The following is a 22,056-nucleotide window of genomic DNA, read 5'->3' on the forward strand; positions in this document are numbered from 1 at the left end:
GGAGGTCACGCCTTGCCCCTGTCCTCTGCACTCACTAGGCATTCACCCATTTTTTCTGTTCCTCACACACGGCTTTTCTCTCTGTTGAAACAATCTTAAAGCTTTTCCCATGGCTGTCTTTCTTCTCATCTTTAAATTCTCAGTTCTGATGAAAGATGTAGTCTTCATGGAGAGGCCGTCCCTCCCTTTGCTTTGGACAGCGTCCCGCTATGCCTCAGTTGCTGTCACGGGAAGCTCTTTTAATTTCCCTATTACACGTCGTGACCCGACGTTGTACCTCTCCTCGCCATGTGCCGGGACCCCGTGTGTCCCCTGTGCCACCGCATCACCGTTGCCTACCAGGAGCACTTTCTGAAAGTGGGCCGTGCGCACTGGGGATCTACCTGCGCAAAAAGACGCGAGTCGGCACAGAGTCATCAAGGTCCGGTTGGGTAGGGGATTTAGGGAGACTTGTGTTTTCTTTGCATTGGTTGTTTTCAGTTGAATGAAAACTTGATGCAGGAATTTACAAATCTATAAGTTTAATTTTTAAAGTTGTGACAGTGCCATCCAGTAGCAGCTCTATGATGACGGAAATTCTGTGTCTGCAACTGCGGCTGCAGTGACGCGCCCCTTAGCCACGGGTGGCTACCGAGTGTGCTTAGTGTAAATATGGGACTGAATTTTACACTTTATTTAATGGTAATTAAGTCTTCATAACTGTCATTTTAATGGCTGTATAATCCATTATATGGGAATATCATTTAAAACTTACTTAATGTCTTTGTAAGTCTATCATATGGATTTACCATAAACTTTTTATAGTTGCTTAATATTCCAGTATATAAAATAGTACAGATCCATAATTTACATAACTGTTTCCAAGTTGTCAGTAGCTAGGTTGTTTCTGATCTTTTTCTCTTAATACTGACGTCACGAACAAAATCTTCCACATTTTATATTATTTCTTCAGCATTTGTTATTCGAAACAGAATGAACAGGCCAGAGTGCCAACATTTTAAGGATTTTAGCACACACAGGGTGGGGCAAAAGTATGTGTATAGTTGTGAGTATGAGAAACAGAGTTTATTCTTGTATTATTATGGGTTAATTACTGTATTATAATCTTCCAAATGAACGACTGTAAACCTACTTTTGCCCGCCCTGTATAATGAAATTGCTGGGGACATGATTTTTTTGGGAAAGAGTAGACAAGAGTTCCTGTTTTACCTTACTCTTACTGACATTATTATAATTTAATAAATTGTTACTTAATTTGATATACAAAAAATATTTGCTCCTTTAATATGCATTTCTTTTTGGTCACTTGTAAGGGGAAAGATAAGTATTTTTTCCACGTGAATGTTATTGAAGACTTTCACATTGAGATAAATTATATATGTTAGCTTTTTCACGCATCCAGGGACTCTGTCTGACTACAAACCCCGCACCATCAGTCTGTTTGGTTATTCCCAAACAGAGAAGGCTCCGGGTTTTTACGTGGCTAACGTGCAGGCAGTGTGTATTGTAGGACATTATGTGCTTTTACTTGTGTACTTTTTAAAATGATAGCTTTTTGGTAGAACTGATTGGTGTAATTGCTAGAACTGGTTTTAAAGGTGACCCCTACTGTCTTAGATCTTGAAACCTCTTCGTTTCAGTCATAGCGCTCGTGCTGTATTTCATGATGCCCATTGTGAATGTGAGCGAAGTGCTTGGACCCCTGTGCCTTATGCTGCTGATGGGAACCGTCCACTGTCAGATCGTGTCTGCTCAGATTGCGCGGCCGTCGGGCGGCAACGGGAGCCGCAGGAGACGGTGAGATGAGCGCGCTCACTTGCAGCTGCGCCTTTTCCGCGAGAGGCATCGGACATATTGAAAAATCTTTGATTCATATAATGAAAAAAATCTTTTGATTTGCATATTTTTTTATTATTTTTTGGCTAAAAATAAAAAATGAATGGTTTGCTTTTCACTTTTCTCTCTAATGCTCAGAAACTTTTTATGAGATGAGAAACCTGTCATGAACTTTTAATCCCAGGCGGGATTTTGTCATTTCGTACAGTTGCTTAAAAGGAAATTCCTGTAGTAGTTCTATATTGTTCTCTATTAAAATTTATCAAATATCAATTTTGAAAAAGTATTCTTCAAAATTCAATGTTAATAGAAATTTGGTGAAAATTCACTATAAACAAGGATCTTTGTACATTGGGTTTATCCTACTAAAAATTCTACCTTTTTTTCAGTAGTGCATAATAAGGATGAATTTCTAAGTGTTCTAAACTTTCAATAAAGATTGATTTGGCTTTTCTACACATTGACTTCATGTAATGTTGTTATTGGTTGTGTGCTATGTGTGGGTTTTGAAATTGTTAATGATTTCTTAGGTATATGTGGTTTTATTTTTCCTCAGTATCTGCAGATTTTTGTTCCCTTAAGCAGTTACTAAATAAGATTTGCTTCACCTGGTGCAATAAATTTCAACATACTTATTCTTATTTTTGAGTATTATTTTTAAAGCCAACTTCTTTTCCCAAAAGATTTCTTGAAAGTTCAGTTCAATTCATTTAATGTTTGCCAAGAGAATCCAGCATTGTGCTGTGTCTTGGTGGTATTTATATGAAGTATCTTTTTAACTGCATAGGATATCAATGCCAGGTGATGAGTTATTATTTTGTGTCTTCCTGATTAAATGTGCCAAAAGGGTAGATTTCTGACATTTGTATTTAAAAGAATTGTTCCTTTTACTAGTGGTATCTGAAACGACTCTTAGTCACACATGTAAAAATTTTCCTCCCAGTAACTTTTTTGAATAGCAGTTCTGTTTCTTTAATGATTGAACAACATGATAGCACAGGTCTTTGATTTGGAACCTGTTTTTGCCCTTTAGTCAGAAATATTCCTGCAAATTTATCCTCATTGTATGAAGCTCACTATACCTAATTGCAGGTGGTAGCCTGTTAGTATAATTTTCTGGAGGGGATGTTTTGGGCAAAAATAGAAAAGTTCTTAATCTGAAGTTGTTGAAATGTTTTTTTTTTTTTAAATAGAAAATTACGTAAAACTGTGAATGGTGACGGGAGCCGAGAAAATGGAAATAACTCCGCTGATAAAGCCAAAGGCGTAGGAGCAGTGGGGCCTGCGCGCTTCCTTAGCAGTTTCTGGGGGACTCTCTTCGGCAACAGGTGGGGAGTTTTACACTGGAACTGTTGCTCAGTTTTGTATTCACATGAGTGCTTATGTAGTGTATAGTCTGATTGGGCCGTAGGAACACCTAGTGCAAGCACGTTATCATTGCAGGGTATTTGATTTTTTTTTTAAAGGCTCTAGAATGAATTGTTTATTCAACATGTCCCCACTGGCATGTTACCTGTAAATGCAGTAACCTACCGTCAATGTTTCATTCTGTGTGATCTTTAATGGTTGTTTAGATGACAAGGTTGCAGAAATCTAAGTACTCTGAAAGGGTAAATATCTTAAGCCATGGGAGCCAACATCATGAGAGAGAGAAGGGCTTGAAAAAGATGAGTTATTGTTCAGTGTAAAAGCTGATGCCACCTTAGAGATGGGTTGCAGGATGGGAGACTGGTGTGGGTGGCATTTGGGACAGAAAGGGAAGTTGCTCCGAGACACCCTCCCTCCTTCAAGATTTGCAGCCTGTGACAGCACTCACACGATTCCAAGAAAGACTCATTTGTCATATAATAGTGAGTATGACTCAAAGATAAAGTTCTTTCACAGTTACTTTTTTTTTGAGAGATGTTATTTATTTATTTTTAGATAGAGGAGAAGGGAGGGAGAAAAAGAAGGAGAGAAACATCATTGTATGGTTGCCTCTCACGCACCCCCTACAGGGGACCTGGCCTGCAACCCAGGCACGTGCCCGGACTGGGAATCGAGCCGGTGACCCTTTGGTTCGCAGGCCAGTGCTCACTCCACTGAGCTGCACCAACCAGGGCTCCACAGTCACTTTTTTGAAGATGAAATATGTTCACATATTTTCCCAAAGATATGTTTCCACTCCAAGGTTGATGGGTGTGAGTTCTTCGCACTGAAGATGGTGCCAGGCACCGGGCGTCCCCACTCTCAGTGATTTTAAATCTAATTAGGAAGCAGCCGGTGGGTGCAGTCCCAGCAGTGTACACACAGGATAAAGATCACATGCAGATCAGAGGGCCTGCAGTCTGGCAGGCGCAGCGAGGGTTCTGGAGTGAAGTCATCAGCAGGGGTCATGCGGGAGCCGAGAGCTGTCGGGCTCTGAGGGACAGGAGAGGGGAGGACATTCTACAAAGTGGCACAAACAGGCGAACTGAGGTGGGGCTTGGCACTGTGTTTGCGGGGGAAGTGGAGAAGACTGCGAACCTGCTTCCTTGCAAAGCTGGGAAGTGCAGGCTTCCTTTCAGTGAACTGACCTGAGTCTTTGGAGACCAGAGATAACTTTATTCTTCCTTTCTATACCCTTAGCAAGCGTGAAGTAAAAAAAAAAAAAAAAAAAAAAAAAAAGATTTCTGAGTTTTCTGGATTTTCGGAGTAATATGACTTTAAAATTGACATGTTCAAAAACTGTTTTGAGCAGTGGGAAAAATGTCTCAGAACGTGTATTGCATCAAAGGGAGAGTACTGTGAAGGTGACTGAAGTTTAAACATATAAAGATAACTTTTTAATAAATAAATTCCAGTTTTTAGGGGTCACCCCCTCATATATTGTACTCCTCAGGAAAAAAATGATTTCATGGAAGATGTGAATTTCAGAATGCTAGTCAGTAATCTTTTTCTCCTTTAAAAAAAAATAGGGTTAAAAGAGTAAAAATATGTAACAAAGGGACTGAAATCGACAATGACACAAGTTCCCTGCGTCCTATCATTAAGAAGAGACAGTGTCGACCAGACATTAAAATGTGCCAAACGACGGAGAAAGCAAAGTTTTCAGATGGAGAAAAGTGCCGTAGGGTAAGATTTTGATGGGTATAAATAAATACAACAAAATTTCTTCTTTCCTGTGTAAAATTTTCCCTTCTTAGACCCTGCTAGAGATATGAAATAGATGCCAGTGGGCTTGTCTAATTTGTTTTAATAAATTAGAGACATGTAAACCCACAGGACATGAAAGGGAAATGGTCATATGAAGACTGCAGCTTATTCTTCCAGTTTCTAGGACTAGAGGTTGTTACTGCGTCTGCTGCTGAGCCAGCTGTAGCGGTAGGGCCGGGAGATGTCATTTATGGCTGTGTCATGGTCCAGAGAGGTGAGGTTTCGGACACTGTTTTCTAGGTTTAGGGACAGGTGTTCTGCTCTGTGTCTAAAACAAACTACATTCCTTTATAGTCTTGACAATTTTTTTCTCATTTGTTAAACTGTGGCATTCGGTAATTACAAAAATAGCTAGTATTTTTGAGTGTTAATAGTATGCCTGGGCACTATTCTAAGTCTTTACATGTAGGAACGCATTTCATTGTTTTCAACAAGTCCGTGACACAGGTGCTTTTAATATTGCTTTTCAGATGAGGAAACTGAGCCCCCGAAAGATACTCACCTGGCTTGTGACTCAGACTCAGAGCCTGACTCGTGCCTGCACCTCTGCCCACTGCATAGCGCTGCCCCAGCATTAAGGCTATTTTGTCTCAAGAGCAATAGTTTTCTTTATTGATATCAAGCGCTGTGTAGGTTTGTTCAGTTTGGTGTAGTTGAATTTGACTGCTTCCGAGAGTTTACATGCTTTTTCGTTTTCACACGTGCAGCCTGCAAGAGCGTTCGGGGCTGTCTCCTGTGAAGGAATTGCTGTTCTCGTTGTAGGAGGCTTTCAGGCGGGTGGGGAACGGGATGTCAGAGGATCTGTCGAGCGAGGAAGATGGCGAAGCCCGGACACAGATGATGATACTGCGTCGGAGCGTGGAGGGGGCCTCCAGTGACAATGGCTGTGAGGTCAAGAATAGAAAATCAGTACTTCCAAGGCACATCAACTCTCAGGTAACTTTTGGTTTGTAAAAATCTAGGCATTAGCTTCTAAATCATCGAATTGTTACATAGTGTTTACCACGTTTTGCTATTGTTCATTGGCTTGACTTTTGGCAGGTAACGAAAACTGCTCCCAAGTGGTGTCACGCTATGCGGGACTCAGATAGTCTGGCCGAGTCAGAATTTGAATCAGCAGCCTTCAGTCAGGTAACGCGTCCTGTCGGGACATCACTGTTCAAGGCGTAGCCTCAAGTGTGATAGCTTCATCCATTCCTTTTTGATTAACTGTCCCCAAGTGGTGTTTATATTGGCCTGCCCTGCCTTACCTCTTGACTCTCTGTCCATCTGTCTAACAGCTTCTATATGACTGCTCATCCCCGGAAAGAGAAAGAGCTCTTTTCATTGGACCTCATCATTTTTTGTTTATTATTATTTATTTTATTTTATTTTACCTTATTTTTAAATTAAAATCATTGGGGTGACGTTGGCTAATGAGATAATGTAGGTTTTGAGTGTGCGCACTACGCTGCACGATCAGTGTATCGCGCTGTGTACCCACCGCCCGAAGTCAGATCATCTTCCGTCACCATGTGTTTGGCTGTCTTTACCCTTTACCTACCCATCCCGCCATTTTGACCTAATCCTAAAAGTGTCACAGGTGATGCTTAGAAAGAGGTCAGTCAGTCCTCAAATCATGAGAAGCTTGCTTAATATTCACTTGAAATAAGGAGCTTAAATCTGATGAGGACAGGCTTTGGGGAAGGCCCCAGAGAGATGGGAGCGGGAAATCGCATGGTGGGAGCCGGCAGGCGTGTGGCGCGTGTGGGGTGTTAGGGTTCGGAGGCGAGCAGAGCAGGTGGCCGTGGTGTGGTTTTTGTTTCGAGCGGCAAGGCAGTCAGGGTCATGGGAGAACTTTCACTCTTATGTTTGCGGTGCAGGAGAGCCGCGTGGTCCCCCCGTTTCTCTGGCCGATGAGCCGTGCGTGCCTGGGCCCCTGCCCATGACCAGCTCTACCGCCACGGTCACAGTGTCGAGAGAAGAGAAACCTCGGGCCGGTCAGAGGCTCGGCGGGCCCGCTCTCGGGGGCGGCCCTCGGCACGGGCCTGCCGGAGCCAGCCCAGTCCGGGGCACCTGCGTTGGCAGTGACTTCTTAGAGGGAGTCCTTTTGTCTATCGATTTGTCTCCATCTGCCTATCATGTATATACATGCTGACACATTCTTTTTCTGACTTTAGAAAAACTTCTTTAAAATGTCAATTACAGCTGACATTCAGTACTACATTAGTTTCCGATGCACAGCGTGGTAATTAGACATCTGTGTGGCTTACAAAGTGATCCTGAGGGAGCTGTTTTAAAGCCCTGCTTGTTCGAGTCGTCAGAGTTTAACATTTAGGTATTAAGTGAAGCCTTGCGAACAAATGACTATGCGGCAATTGACTTACGAAAGCCTGCCAGCCACTGCCATAGATACCGTGTTTTAATTTTATTTCAGATACAGAACTGTTTCTAAAAAAATGAGTGAAACAAAATTTTTTGTTGTTGCCCTTTAAAGGGTTCCAGATCTGGTGGCTCTCGAAGCCTCAATGTGTCGAGAAGAGACTCAGAAAGCACCCGCCATGACTCGGAGACGGAGGATATGTTGTGGGATGACCTGCTGCATGGCCCAGAGTGCAGGTCGTCTGTCACCAGCGACAGTGAGGGGGACCATGTGAGCACCCTTCCCTCAGGGACCAAACGTGACCCCAAAGAGGATGTTTTCCAGCAGGTCTGTAACGGCGATGGCAATAATAGCGAAGGGCTATTGTGTGCTTATCCTGCGCCAGGCACTGCAGTATCTCACTTAACTTTCTAATAATCCTTTTACGGAGATGCTATTAATACCCCTAATTTAGAGATAAGGAAATTGAGCATAGATGTTGGGATTAGAACTCAGGGGGGAGTACTCTAGAGTTGCCCTAACCCAAATTTTTCTTCATACTTTTTCTTTTATATGAGTAGGGTTGTTTGAATGGTACATCAACCTCAGTCTATTTTAGAGACATCACATTATTGTATATGAATTACTATGAGGTGGCATTGCTTGCTTCTCTAATAATGTACAAACCAATTGATGCTTTTAATTTTAGGTTTTCTATTAATATCATAAAACTGGATAGGCTAGAATTGGAGATTCCTTAAGAGGTATTTCAGCATTCCAGCCGACGTAGGAATCATCCTACACCTGTAGAATTTTTTTCCGTTCACCCCATGGTAATGATAGTCTCTGCTGCTTCGGAATATTGCGACGTGGCTAATGCGGATAATATGAAACACTTAGCACAATGCGAGGAGTACGTGCCCTGTAAATGTTAGCAGTGCTATTTATATCCCCATTAGCGATAGTCAAGCCTCTGCTTCAGAGCTCCTGGAGCAGGAGTGATGATATTTCATCAGCTGTTTCCCTGCTGGACAGATGTAAGGACTTTGCTTAATCATCCAGTCAGCCTTTCCGATGTTTGGCAGTGGTCACACTTCTTAGTTTTTTGTTCTTTAGGCTAAATAGTTCCACAGTGACTTAGAAATAGTGGATGATGGATATACAACTGTTTAATTATTGGGTTTTCTTGATTCCAGGATATTTTTATGAAAAAAATCCTGCTTTACTAAATGTATACAATTTTTTAAAACTACCCACAAATAGCATCCATTTTCTTATTAAGGTTTGAAGCTTCTTCCTCCAATTTTGCTACCAAAGTTTGAATCTAAATATTCTTTACATTCATCTGAGGATTCATCTAAATTACATGAGTCCTCAGGAGTTACGCAGAGCGTGATGATCTCGACCTCCTTTGCACGTTTGGGATTTGCAGTGTAATTTTAAGGCGTATGTAAAAATAATTAGATAAGAGAACCCTGCGTCTCAGATGGAACTCCTCACGTCCCAGTCCCCACCCCTCACCTGTCCTTTTTCGTCCCTGTATCTCTGGATGCCACCGCTCACCACCCAGGCAGAGACCATGGGGACTCGTGGCTTGCCCTCTTCACCACGCTTCTCGCTGGTCACTGCTTCCTCTTGATTCTGCAGTATGTCATCTGAGTCTGTCCCCCAGTGTCCTCGCTGCTTCGTGCCCTCCAACGCCACCACAGCGTCCCTGGGCTTGCTCCCCTTCACTTTCCACCCTGCGGCCCGAACGACATTGCAGATCGCCGCTCCCTTTGCTTTTATTCCCTCCTGGATTATTCGCTCCTTTTCCTTTCCTCGGCCTGAGACAGTCTCATCTCTGACCATTCCTCAGGCGCATGCTCCTTCATGCCAAGCACCACATCTGTCTTGGCCACCATTGTATCCATTCTGCATGTTACAGAGTAGGTGCTTAGTAAGTTTTTTCCAACTCAACAGCCAAATCAATGAATGCTCATCGGTATATGCTAAGCATTGTGGTAGAAAGAGTATCCATGATAGCAGATCTTTATCAGAAAGTTATATTCCAGTTTGTGATCAGATTACTCTATGGGAAATTATTGAAGGACACTAAAAATGCAGCACATAATTTAGGTGTTAATTTGTCTGATATAGGCTCTAAGGATTTTAATTTCAGAGGAGGCAAGGTGAGGCTCGTGGTGGTCAGAGAGGGCCATGCGGGTGGGGTGGCACTTGGGCTACTTGCTACTTGAAGCACAAGACATGCAGTGGCAGAGGAGAATGGGGGCCGTGTTCACTGCGACCAGCTCTTCGTGAGCTTTCTCTGCTTTTCTGTGTCCTGATTAGAATGGAGAAAGGCTTCCCTCTGCAGTTACACATGTGATAGCTCAGGCCTGTTAAGCACCTCTCATAACTAACTTCCTACTACCCCTCTAGTGCTGCGTTAGTTGAGTAATACTTTCCTCCTTAATACCTGATGAGCACACCAACCTCCTCCCCCCTTCCGTGCGTAGCGAGGGAAGCAGGGTTGGAGATGGTGGGGCGCTGTCACTGTAGGAGTCACCTAGCTTTTCTCCGGGAGGAAAATGGCGTAGGGAAGGAAAAGGAGCCAGAGGTCAGCATCATCGAGGTGGAGATTGGAGCGCGGAGCTTTGCTGGGGAGGGAATAGAAAGATGCGCGGCCGACCGGGGCTGAGGGAGCCTGGGAGCTGGGTGACGGGGCGGGGGGGTCTAATGGAGGAAAGAAAGCTGTGGGTAGAAACAGTGTTGTTTTTCTTCTCAGAACCACTTATTCTGGCTTCAGAACTCAAGCCCTGCCTCTGATCGAGTTAGTGCAATAATCTGGGAAGGAAACGAGTGCAAAAAGATGGATATGTCTGTGTTAGAAATAAGTGGTATCATCATGAGCAGGGTAAGATGTAATAGTGTTGTTTTGGATTTTTCAAAAAAATCTATTCAGTGACCAGCAGCAATTTCATAGAACCTAATAAACACTGACTCGGCTTTTGAAACAAAAATTTGTTTTTAATTATATTTTTAAAATTTTATTGATTTCAGAGTGAGGGGAAGGGAGGGAGAAAAAGAGGGAGAGAAACATCGATGTGAGAAAGAAACATCGATCGATTGCTTCTTGCACGCACCCCAACTGGGAACTGAACCCACAACCTAGGCACGTACCCTGACCTGGAATCGAACCTGCAACCTTTTGATTTGTGGGACAGCACTCTATCTAGCCAACTGAGCTACACCAGCCAAGGCTGTATTTTTAATTTTATAGTCAGAGACTTTAGGTGGTCGTATTTTTTGGTTATTGTTACAGAGGTCTCAATGAGCATGAACAAATTGTTCAGGTACACTACAAATACTCCTTATCCTTTGTAAGCTTAATTTTTAATAAGATCTAAAAGCCATAAATCTATACATCATTTTTATTTGTACTTGTACTTTTTATTTGTATATTTAAAGATTGTTTTTAATAATTTAAGTGCAATTAGATAAAGCTGCTACATAACTCCATTCAGCTATCCAATAATGTTGGACATTCTGAATTAATTCCTAGGTTAATGCATATCAGCAAGGAGTAGGTTATCAGATGCTGGGAAATGTCGTCACCATCGGGTTAGCATTTTTTCCTTTTTTACATCGACTTTTCCGTGAGAAGAGCCTTGACCAGCTGAAGTCCATTTCAACCGAGGAGGTCTTGACTCTCTTTTGTGGGGCACCACCGGTTACTCCTATTATTATTTTGTCTGTAATTAATTTTTTCGAACGATTGTGTCTTACGTGGATGTTTTTTTTCATGATGTGTGTGGCAGAGAGAACGTATAAACAGGTGAGTAGAAGATTAAAATTTCTTACCTCTGCTTTTATATCTGCTTCATTGAATTATTTTTGCTCTCTTGATTTGTGCTTTCTCCAAAAGCTAACGTGTGCCATGAAGGATGAATAAGTGGAAATTTAGTATTTGTGAGTTTAATGTTTGTGATATTGATTATTCACAATGCTTTCTTATAATCTGAAATTTTGCTGAGCCCATGGGCAAGAGTGAGCAGCTTGGCCAGTGAGCAAGCCTCGCCGACTGCTTAGCACCCGTGCCTCAACGTGACTTGGCTGGTTTTCACTTGCAGTGCATGTAGTGATTTCTCAGAGCAAAATGACTGCAAAAAATGGTGAAGTGAGAATTAAAATGATTGAAATTTGGTAAGAGTTAGGAATGGAAATATAATTTGGGAAAAACCAGATTTCTGTAAAAACATTTGTTTTTGAAGTTAGGGATTCACAAAGGTTTCCAAAGAACATTCTATGAAAATGTCGAGAGTGTGGCATACTGTGAAAAAGTAGGTTACTATATCATGTAATTTGGGAGCAACAGGATAATGAACTATTAACAAAGTTTGTCTTAGGGATCACTGATTAGAATTTCATCCTTTTGACAATTTTTATACGCTGGGGATATTCTTTGCAAATATATAAATACACAGAGACACATATGTACATTTCACTTTGTGATTTTTATTTTTCCTAACCTTCTCTAGAGATTTTTATTTGCAAAACTCTTCAGCCATATTACTTCTGCCAGAAAAGCTAGAAAATATGAAATACCTCATTTCAGACTTAAAAAAGTAGAGAACATCAAGATATGGTTATCACTGCGTTCCTTTCTAAAGGTGAGTTCTATTTGATTGACAGTAGAATATATGCAAGAATATGCAGAAAACTGCCCACTGAAATCTCTGGCAGCCAAGCAGTAGGCAGTGTAGGCCCGTGTCTGGAGGGGTAGTGCCTGTGGCTGGCGCCTCACCACACGCCGGCCTGGGAGCCATACAGCTGCAGGCTGGCAGAGGTTGCCAGGTAAGAGCTTAGAAAGGGAAAAGAGAAGTTAAATTCTTAGAGCAGAGCAGGAGATTGAATATTGTATCTTTTCCTGACATTTCTGGGAAATATTCTAACTGAAAATATGTTAGTGAGTCAGTCATGCTCTTAATTTGGAACAGCATGGATTCCAGTGCTTCATTAAAGTTGGTGTTGAAGTCCTGTCAGTTGGGGTTAAAATCTTATGCCAGAAACTTTGTACAACTATTTAACATTAATGTAGAAAGACAAAAGAAAAAACAAAAACAATTAATGTAGTGAAATTCAGTGTGTTCATGATGTGAGGAACATTGCTGTCTCTAACGGTGACCTAACGCGTGAACCTGTGTGTCTCTCTCCACAGAGACGGGGGCCACAGCGCTCCGTTGACGTGGTGGTTTCCTCAGTCTTCTTGCTGACACTTTCCATTGCTTTCATCTGTTGTGCCCAGGTAACATTTCATATCTGTTTGGACCAATTTACCGCATTTAAGTATATGCATTTTTAATGGGTCTAAATTTCTTTGGCTCTTTTGAATTCCTATTACTTTTCCTAACTTTTGTAATGCCAATAAAGGTATTTTAGAAGTCCTTTAAGACTCCAAGATCATTCTCATTTTAGCTGGTAATTTTTGACTGATAAAGCTATCACACAATCATGGTGGCAGATGTTAGCCAGTGGGAGACCCTGATCCTTCCTGTGTCCTTTTGACGGGTCCCTGTATCACCTCTTCCCTCGCCGCCTCCTCCTCCTCTTCCTCTTCCTCCTTTTGGCACTTCTGTGCTTTCTTTATTACAAGAAGTCATAGGCTTGTCTTGTACTTTCCCATTTATTGAGTTTAAACTTAATTCTACTGTGGTTAGAAAACATACTTTGAATGTTTTCAGTCCTTTCAATATTTTTAAGAGGCTGGCTTTATTATCCAACATATGGCCAGTTTTATTAAATCTTCAATCAACACTTTGTGTTATTGGTGCCCTTCATTTAACTTTTACATACTTCTTAAACCCACAAGATGTGGTTATTAATGTATTTTAGAGTAATTTATATTTATCTACATATTAACCCTTTATGTTGCTTTTCAGTAGTTCTTGTATTTCTCTGTTTTTCTCTGGATTATTTTCCTTCTATTTAAGAATGTGATGGTGGTGAATTCTCTCAGTTTTTGTTTGAAAATATCTTTTGTCACTTTCATGTTTGAAGGCTATTGTTACTGGGTATAGATTTCTAGGTTGCCAGTTACTTTCAGCACTTGAAGGATTCTATTACCTTCTGATTTCCATAGTTTATCTTGAAAAGTCAATTGTTATTCTTATGGCTGCTCTTTTAAAAGTAATGTTCTTTTCCTGTGGCTGGCTTTAAGAGCTTTTCTTTGTCTTTGGCTTCATAGCAGTTTGTCTGTGGTTTGTGTATTAGTTATCTATTGCTGCACAGAAAATTGTATCATGTGCTGAAAGAGGTAGGCCTAGGTTGCTACTAGTTGTTACTTCCCTCCCTTTGTTATTACTGATTGGCAGGGCTGAATAACTGACCCTGACTAAGCTAAACAAATTCCCTCTTTTGGAAATTAGAACTGAAAATCTGAGATATCAGCGGTGGACTTTGGAGAAGAAAGGTCAGTAGGGATCAGTGGGGCCAGCAGAATGCTGGGACACACCAGGCCTGGAACAAGCCAAAGTTAGGGGGAGCAGTAAACAATGCTCTTGGAAGGAAATGGAATTAGCTAAGAGGAGTGGAGGTGGGAGCCCAAACAGCCCCGGGGAGAGGGCAGCTGCTTGGTGACTTCCGGTTTTTTCAAAAGGCCTACCTTTGGTCTCTGTGAGCATTCTCTGTGTATTTTTCAATAAATTCCATTTTGCCTTGGACTTGCATGAGTAAATTTCTTTGCTTTTGAATCAACAGCAAAGAAATTGGGGGGAAAAAAAAAAAGGAAAGTTTTACCAGAAAACTTGTCCCATAAAATTTGGTAACTGGTGGCTGCTGCTGCTGTTATTCAGATCCTAAAGTGGAGTAAGAACTTGTTCCCAGGATTTTCTGGTTATCCCAGTGAGATGGGCCACGTGTTTTCGGAAACTCTACTAGTCATAGGCAAATTTAGTACTTTGGAAAATGGTCACCGTTATTTTTTGAGAGGGCACACTCGTGTTTTAAGAGGCTAGAAATGCATTGGTATTTTATTTTGCTTATTGAATTATGTTGTCTTCCTTTGTTACTTCAGAACGCTTGCTGTCTTTCATGCAAAGGAAAACAAGTGGATGTAGAGTAATACATGATGACCGATTAAATACATAATAGCTTATGAGTTTAAACTCTTGTGCTTTGAGTATTAAAATATTGCTATCGTGTCAATGTTTTTAAATAGCTGACATAAAGGAGTAATTATAAATTTTAAGACAAATGAAAAACTTCTTTTTGGTCTTTGTATAGGTTCTCCAAGGACATAAAACTTTCCTGAATGATGCTTATAATTGGGAGCTTTTGATCTGGGAAACAGCTTTACTCCTTTTCTTACTACGCCTGGTCTCACTGGGGTCTGAAACCAATAAGAAATACAGCAATGTTTCCATATTACTTACTGAACAGGTACTGAAATGTCCCTGCCGGTTTGGTTCAGTGGTTAGAGGTGGCATAATGGGATTTATGCAGAAGATTCAGGGTTGAGTTGAGGGCCTATCACTTTCTAGCCATATGACCTTACAAGTCACTTTGTTACTATGTAATTGTCTCTTTCTTCTAAAATGAGCATAGTGGCTTCCTCACCTATTCCCAAGATCGTAAGAATTACGATTTAATGGATTGAAAGTACTTTGTACACTGCAAAGGTTTTTTTATTGATGGGAACGGAACATACTGTTACTCATATTCTACCTCCAGTGTTAGGTCTTTAGAATACTTGTCATTTAAGTATGTTTAATAAGCTCCTTGAATTTCTTCTGTATCAGCCATAAAATACATTTCAGTGTTTGGAAAATTCTTGCTCTTTAGTATGTGAACAGCTATTAAGATTGAGAAATGTTTCTTATAAATACAGAGTAGTAGAACATTAAAAAAATGTTGTTTATCTGTAAGTTTTAAATAAAAGTATTTGGCATCATTAGTTCTTTATTTTTACTTTTTGCCTTAGAATTATAGTGGAGAATTCTTTCTATAAGGGGAAAAAAAAGAATTAGTACTTTTCAAAAGCAGCGATCTCCTTTTATTCCAAAAAAGTTTAGTGAGGACATTAGAGTATTTGGGGACAGCAAGATGAACAAGATACCATTTTTGAACTCAAGGAGCTTACATGTTCATTGTTATATTATAATTAATAGTAAAATTTCCATTGTTTTGATATTTAAGTTGCTTTATCATTTCTTTTCTTCCCTAAATAGACTGTCTCTGCCCGGTGGGACTGGTTCGGGGTGGGGGGTAGGGTACGTCACCCGTGCTCCGTAGAAATAGCTGCTGGAGTTTCAAAATTGGCTTTACTTGAGAACATGACTCTTGAAATCGGCCAGATTTCATGCAGTGTATGTGTCTTTTTCTGTGACATTTACCTCAATCTCTATTCCTTTCCCTCAGATTAATTTATATCTTAAGATGGAAAAAAAGCCAAATAAGAAAGAACAGCTTACTCTAGTAAACAATGTACTAAAACTGTCCACCAAATTGTTAAAAGTAAGTAATATCCTATGACACTCTTTTCCTACCATTTAAATTAAGTCAATGCTTTACTTTTTTGGGAAGACCCTAGTGGCAGACAGGTGCTAGGCTGAGTTCAAAATGTCAACTTAATAGGTTTGGGTTAATGACTTGATAAGAAAAAATTTCCCATTCGTTACCCAGGTTCTGGTGATACGTGATGTCTGACACATTTCTTAAACAACATTTAAAAAGAAATCACAAATAAGATACTGCCTGAATGCGCCTTTAAAAACTTAGCTGATGGAAAAGTGGGCAAGCCACAGCTTTTCTGAAGGTAGCTGTTGAACGTGAAGGAAAGACATAGCCTCACGCACTCACCCTCACCTGACGTTTAAAATTAACAGCCCAGAATCATTGATGCTGAGAAACCATGTGTCTCAACTCGGTTCTTTTGCGTTTTTGTAGGAGCTGGACACACCATTTCGACTCTATGGGCTGACAATGAATCCATTAATCTACAACATCACACGAGTAGTCATCCTTTCTGCTGTCTCAGGTGTTATAAGTGATCTTCTAGGATTTAATATCCGAGTGAGTGTGACCGCTGCTCCTTAGCATCTGCCTTAGTCTTAAAGTCTTTGTATAGTCTTACTATACAAAATAATTACCTTTGTTCTTCAGTGTGTGTGTGGGGGGGGGCGGGGGGGGGCACAGAAATAGCTCTTGAAGTAAAGAAAGGCGTTTTGATTGGTGGTCCCCAGGCCTCTCGCTGAGATGTTCTCCTTTGACAAAAGTACAATAATATACTGTGCTCTCGAATTGCACAAAAAATCAAGTTTGAATCTCATGTCAGATTAATAGCGTGGGCTGAGTGAGGGTCTTGCTCTGATCTAGGGACGTGGCCAGAGCCAGAATGAATGAAAACCCAGACCCATAAACTACAATGTGTCATTTTTCGTCCCTGAAAATATCATGGTTTTTTCTCTACTGTGTCTTAACGGTTGCTATTGCCAGAGTTTTCCTTCTTGTTAAAGGGTTCTTGGTTCCTAGTCATGTGAGTGAGGTTATAAACAAACCCCACCTTGTTTGTATTAAAACTAACTTATTTTGGTGGTTTTTTCTTAGCTATGGAAAATTAAATCCTGAGTGGAGGCACGCGCCCCGACTCCCTCCCCTGCCGCGTCAGTACGTGCCGTCGCGGAAGGAGCCGGCTGCCTGGAGAACCGGGACGCCAGCTGCTCGTTCGTTCGCGGAGGGGCCTGCTCTCTGCCTGATCTCACAGTGGTGTTTTCAGACGAACCGACCCTTTTCCAGCTGCGCGTGCACGCGACAAGCCTGTTTTTCCTGGTTTCCAACAATGTGAATAGTCAGGAGACTAGAGACTAAGTTATGGTAACACAAGGACAACTTTCTAGTTCAGGAAATTTTTTCTGGACATTTCAATGCTGCGACAGTTACACTTATTGAAAATGGTCTTTTGGGTACGATGGAAGAAGCCCAAAGCATGAGGCAAATATGCTTTATTGGAAATATGCAAATTGAGTACTTTTCTATTACAGTGTATAGAATTGGCAATTTCATCTCTCAAGCAGAGAGATCAATTTTAAGTTGAACTCAAATAAAAGAACTTTACTGGAGAATGTCAGTTTCTAGGCTTTTTCTTTGTTGTCACTGAAAAGAAATAACCTTTTAAACAGTTTCTGTTAAACTCTGGATACATTTTTAATTAGTTAATAAATTGGAGGTTAAATTGGTACCTGTACAGTTGTTGGCAAAGGAGCCATGCGTGTGATTGGCCAGCCGTTCAGCACGGGAAGCGTAAGCGTATGTGAGCTCACCATGTCCACCCACAATGTGGTGTCCATGTTGATCACGTGAGCTGTCTCCGGTCACAGTACGAAGTGAAGCACCGATGGTTTAGCCGCTGTGCAATGCAGTGGACCAGCGCTCAAGACAGTGTTGGTCCGAGCGTGCGCACCGAGCCGCACTATGCCTTTGATGACTTGGAGTCTCTTCCTGGGGTCTCCTTTTATATCCCCGATGGCACACACAGGCATGTACATATGTTAATGAAAACTCTAGTAGTCAACATACAATTCTTAGTCATTGAGTTACCTGTTTTGAAGCATCTACTGAGGCAAATTGAAAACCTGAACATTTTAATAAGATTTTGTGAGCTTTTAAATGTTAGAAATGGTAATTACATGTAAAAGTATACACAGGCATACCTTATTTTATTGTATTTTGTTTTATTGCACTTCACAGATGTTGCTTTTTTTTTTTTTTTAAACAAATCAAAGGCAAGACCCTCTACCAGCAAGAAGATCACAACTCGCTTCATTGTGATTCTCGCTTTATTGTGGTGGTCTGGAACCGAACCTGTGATATCTCCAAGGTATGCCTGTACTTGTGCAAAATCAGTGTTCCACATATTAAGATATACAGGAAGAGTTTTGAGGCTTAACAAGAATTTATCAAGAGGCCAGGGATGGAGATGAGATGTTTCTGGCTTCAAACCCTTGGTTCTGCTTATTAGCTTCATAAGCTGGGGCAAGGTACTTAACCTTTTTGTATCTCAATTCTCTTATTTGTTAAATGGGGATAATAACCACCTAATAGGGTTGTCAGCTGAGGTCATCTTGTTAGGTACCTAGCACTTAGAAAGCCCACAGTAAACATTTGTTATTACTATTTAAAACCCTTTAAAAGTCTTGCACTGACAGATTCCTCACTGTGAAGATGGAAACACAGGAAGCAAGATCACTGTACTAGAGGTGGGTGACCAAAAATACACAGCCATTCGAACTGCCGCATGAGTTATGTGTATAAAGGTAAAACCCCCTTTCAGCGATTTACCTTTAGCAGGAGCTGTTCTGTACTCCCTGTCTCAGCAGGCGGCTCAGCGGAATCATGCTTGTACTGCGTTTTATGAGGAGCAAGAGCCATGCCTGCAAATCCAAGGCTAAGCTCCAAGCAGATCTCAGACAAAGGCTGATGCCTTTTTTCTCCTACAAAATATGCTGTTCTATTTTTGATTTGCAATTTCTACTGAGATTGTGAATTCTTAGTTTAAATGCAGTATTTAGAATAGTATATTTGTCTATGTTATTTTCTGTTACAATTTTGAGGGTGTGTAATTGCTTTAAATTATTTTTCAGGTGGTTAAAATTATACAGGGTGTGGGAAAAGAGTTGTTCCTGTGGAAAATAATACAATAATTAATAAATGATAATACTAGAATAAACCACTTCATGTGCTCACAACGGCAAACCTACTTTTGCCCCGCGCTGAAGGCAGGCAGGGAGGTAGAGTTGCTCGTGTCAGTAACTGGGAATCATCCTTAACTCCGTGTTCTTCGTGTCTCTCATCTAGTCACCAAGTCTTTGAATCTTCTAGGTGTTTTTCTAATCAGCTCTTTTGTGCTCCCACTTGTACCATCCCAGTTTGTCTGCATCCTTTGTTTTTTTTAATTTTTTTATCATTCAGTTACAGTCGTCCCAGTTTTCCCCGCGTTGCTCTTCCCTGCCCCGTCCAGCCCCTGCCCCACAGACAGCCCCACCCCGTCGTCCTTGTCCATGGGTCCTGTGTACACGTTCCCCGTCTTTCCTCCATTGTCCTCCTTCCCCCTCGCCTCTGATTGCTGTCAGTTTGTTCTTTACTTCCATATCTCTGGTTCTTTTTCTGTTTTTGTTTTTAAACAGGTTTCTGCTCTTACATAGGCCCTTGTCCCCAAACCCAATCTGTCCTCAGAAAGCTAATGTGTCTTTTCTGAAAAGCAAGACTCTTCATTTAGACTTCACTGATGACTATTACTTTGAAGATAAAAACCCAAAATCTTTTTAGCGAAGCGTGCAGGCCCTCCCTGTTGAGATTCTCCCAATCTCCACGTTTGAAACAGATTTTTGCTGAGTATCAAATCCTGGTTTTAAAGATGATGACACGCCGTGCTCGGGATCAGGCCGTGTCTGAGAGGGCGGCGGCTGGTGTTCTGTCTGTCTCCAAAATCTCTGGCCGTGTTTAAGGTTTGTATCAGTGAATTCGTGCAATTTATAATGTGTACTGGTGTAGCTTTCTTTTTTTGTTGTTGTTGCTTGAGATTTGTGGCACTTATTGGATCTCTGAGTTTATAGTTTGCTCAGATTTGGAAGATTTTTGTCTTATTTTAAAAAAGTTTTCTCTACCCTATTTTCACCCACCGCCTTCTGGGACTCCATGTAATATATTACGTGTGTATTAGGCTGCTTGATGTTGGCCCACCGCTTACTGACGTTCCATACATTTTCCCAGTTTCTTTCTCTGTCTTTAGTTTTGCGTAGTTTCTATTATTCTGTTGCCTTCAATTTCAGTAACCTATTTTTCTGCACTAATTTGCCATTAATCCTACTCCACATATTTTCATCTATAGAAGTTTGATAATTTTTTATATCTTTAGTGTCCTTCCTTAACATGCTATTTCTTTTCTCTACCTTGTTTAACATTATATATTTATAATAGAGATAGTAAATAGGGACATTAAAATAGCTAGCACCTGTATGTGTGTTCCAGTGAAACTATTTTGAAAACAATGGGTACGTGAAGAGTCGGCCCATGCACTGTAGTTCGCTGATCCAACAGCCCTTTTTTCTCTGGCTGCTGCTTATCTTTATTCACCTGCATGTGTCCAGTCTTTTTCCTCCTCCCCTTTTATGGCATCGTGGTCACAAATGATCTTTCAGTGTTATGCACGCATTACCAAGTTGCAGTAGTTAGAGTTACTTTTAACACCCTCCCCCCATTTAGGCTTTGTTATAATTGTTTAATATCCTGTTCTGAAGTAGATTGGCAGTTTCCTTTCTATCTGTGTGGCAGTCATCTTACTCAGTTTTGTCTGATTTTGTCTTTTTGTTGCCGGTGGAAGAGCTCCTTCTGCTGTTTCCCAGACCGCAGGTCTTGTGGAGGTGAGCGCCGCCCGCCGCTCTGTCTGGGGAAGGCTTTATTTCTCCTTCACAGCTTAAGGTCGGCTTTGCTGCGTACGTTGTCCTTGGCCTGATGGCTCCTCTTTCAATATTTTGAATATTTCCTTCCGCTCTGTTCTGTCTTGTATTGTGTCTACAATTAGGAAAATCTGATGGTGAGCTAACGGGGTTTCCTTTGTAGGTTATAGCCTTGAGAGTTTTGATATAGTGTGTCTTTGGAGAAGGTTTTTTGCATTGGTATAATTATATGTTCTGTTAGCTTTCTCTATTCTAAACTCTCGTTCTTTCCAGAGGCTTGGGAAGTTCTCATCCATTATTTCTTTGAGTAGACTCTGTTCCGGTCTCTCTCTTCTTCTAGTACACCCATTATCCTTACGTTGCTCTTTTTGATGGCGTTAGGTAGTTCTCGTAGAGTTCTTTTAGTTGTTAAAAACTTGTCCTGGCTGGTGCAGCTCAGTGGATTGAGTGCTAGTCTGCAAACCGAACAGCCGCTGGTTTGATTCCCGGTCAGGGCACATGCCTGGGTTGCAGGCCAGGTCCCCAGTTGCAGATGTGCAAGAGGCAATCGATTGTTTCTTTCTGTTTCTCTCCCTCTCTTTCTTCTTCCCTTCCCCTCTCTGAAAATAAAAAATCTTAAAAAAAAAAAAAGAAAAAAAAGAAAAGAACCTTTAGTTCTCTGCCATCTTCCTCCCGGGTCATTTCTAGGTTGCTGTCCTTGAGCTTGCTAATTCTGTCATCTCTCTGGTCTGATCTTTTTCCTGTGTTCTCTACTGCTTTCCTCATCTCATTTATTGAGTTTTTCAGCTCTAAAATTTGTTTAGCTCCTTTTTATAATTTCAGTCTCTTTGGTAAAGTACTTCTTTGTTCACTAATGTTCTTCCTGAGCTTATTGAACTGCTTTTCTGAGTTCTCTTGTATCTCACTGAGCTTCTTCACACCTGCAATCTCGAGTTCTCTGTTATTTAAGTCACAGTCTTCCATGGCATTGAATTTGGTTTCTGGAGACCTTTCATTTTCTTTCTGTGCTCCCATGGTACCTTGGATGTTAATGGTATTTCATGGATTGCTTTTCTGCCTGTGCATTTTTTAAAAAGATTTTATTTTAAGAGAGAAGAGAGGGAGAAAGAGGGAGAGAAACATCAGTGGGTGTTGACTCTCGTGGGCCCCACCGGGGACCCAGCCATCAACCCAGGGATGTGTCCTGACTGGAAATCGAACCGGTGACCCTTTGTGTCTCAGGCTGGCACTCAGTCCACTGAGCCGCACCAGCCAGGGCTCTCTGCCTGTGCA

At 41.2% G+C, this 22,056-nt stretch overlaps 1 protein-coding gene across 1 annotated transcript in view; it reads left to right on the top strand.

Annotated features, from left to right (window-relative positions):
- PHTF1 (putative homeodomain transcription factor 1) overlaps window positions 1-17,443 on the top strand; it is a 49,747-nt gene extending 32,304 nt beyond the window's left edge. Inside the window, exons 6-19 of the mRNA XM_054564729.1 lie at window positions 1,641-1,797; window positions 3,030-3,164; window positions 4,773-4,929; window positions 5,773-5,946; window positions 6,052-6,141; window positions 7,487-7,699; window positions 10,119-10,247; window positions 10,896-11,168; window positions 11,872-12,003; window positions 12,552-12,638; window positions 14,615-14,770; window positions 15,749-15,844; window positions 16,277-16,402; window positions 16,937-17,443. Coding sequence (XP_054420704.1) covers window positions 1,641-1,797; window positions 3,030-3,164; window positions 4,773-4,929; window positions 5,773-5,946; window positions 6,052-6,141; window positions 7,487-7,699; window positions 10,119-10,247; window positions 10,896-11,168; window positions 11,872-12,003; window positions 12,552-12,638; window positions 14,615-14,770; window positions 15,749-15,844; window positions 16,277-16,402; window positions 16,937-16,957 — 1,946 coding nt within the window. The 3' untranslated portion in view covers window positions 16,958-17,443. The remainder of the gene's footprint in view (window positions 1-1,640; window positions 1,798-3,029; window positions 3,165-4,772; window positions 4,930-5,772; window positions 5,947-6,051; window positions 6,142-7,486; window positions 7,700-10,118; window positions 10,248-10,895; window positions 11,169-11,871; window positions 12,004-12,551; window positions 12,639-14,614; window positions 14,771-15,748; window positions 15,845-16,276; window positions 16,403-16,936) is intronic.
- The last annotated feature ends 4,613 nt before the right edge of the window (window positions 17,444-22,056 follow it).

This window comes from Pteronotus mesoamericanus, unplaced genomic scaffold (assembly GCF_021234165.1).
Source record: "Pteronotus mesoamericanus isolate MK-2021 breed Mesoamerican mustached bat unplaced genomic scaffold, CSHL_Meso_final scaffold_99, whole genome shotgun sequence".
In the NCBI taxonomy this organism is placed as follows: domain Eukaryota; kingdom Metazoa; phylum Chordata; class Mammalia; order Chiroptera; family Mormoopidae; genus Pteronotus; species Pteronotus mesoamericanus.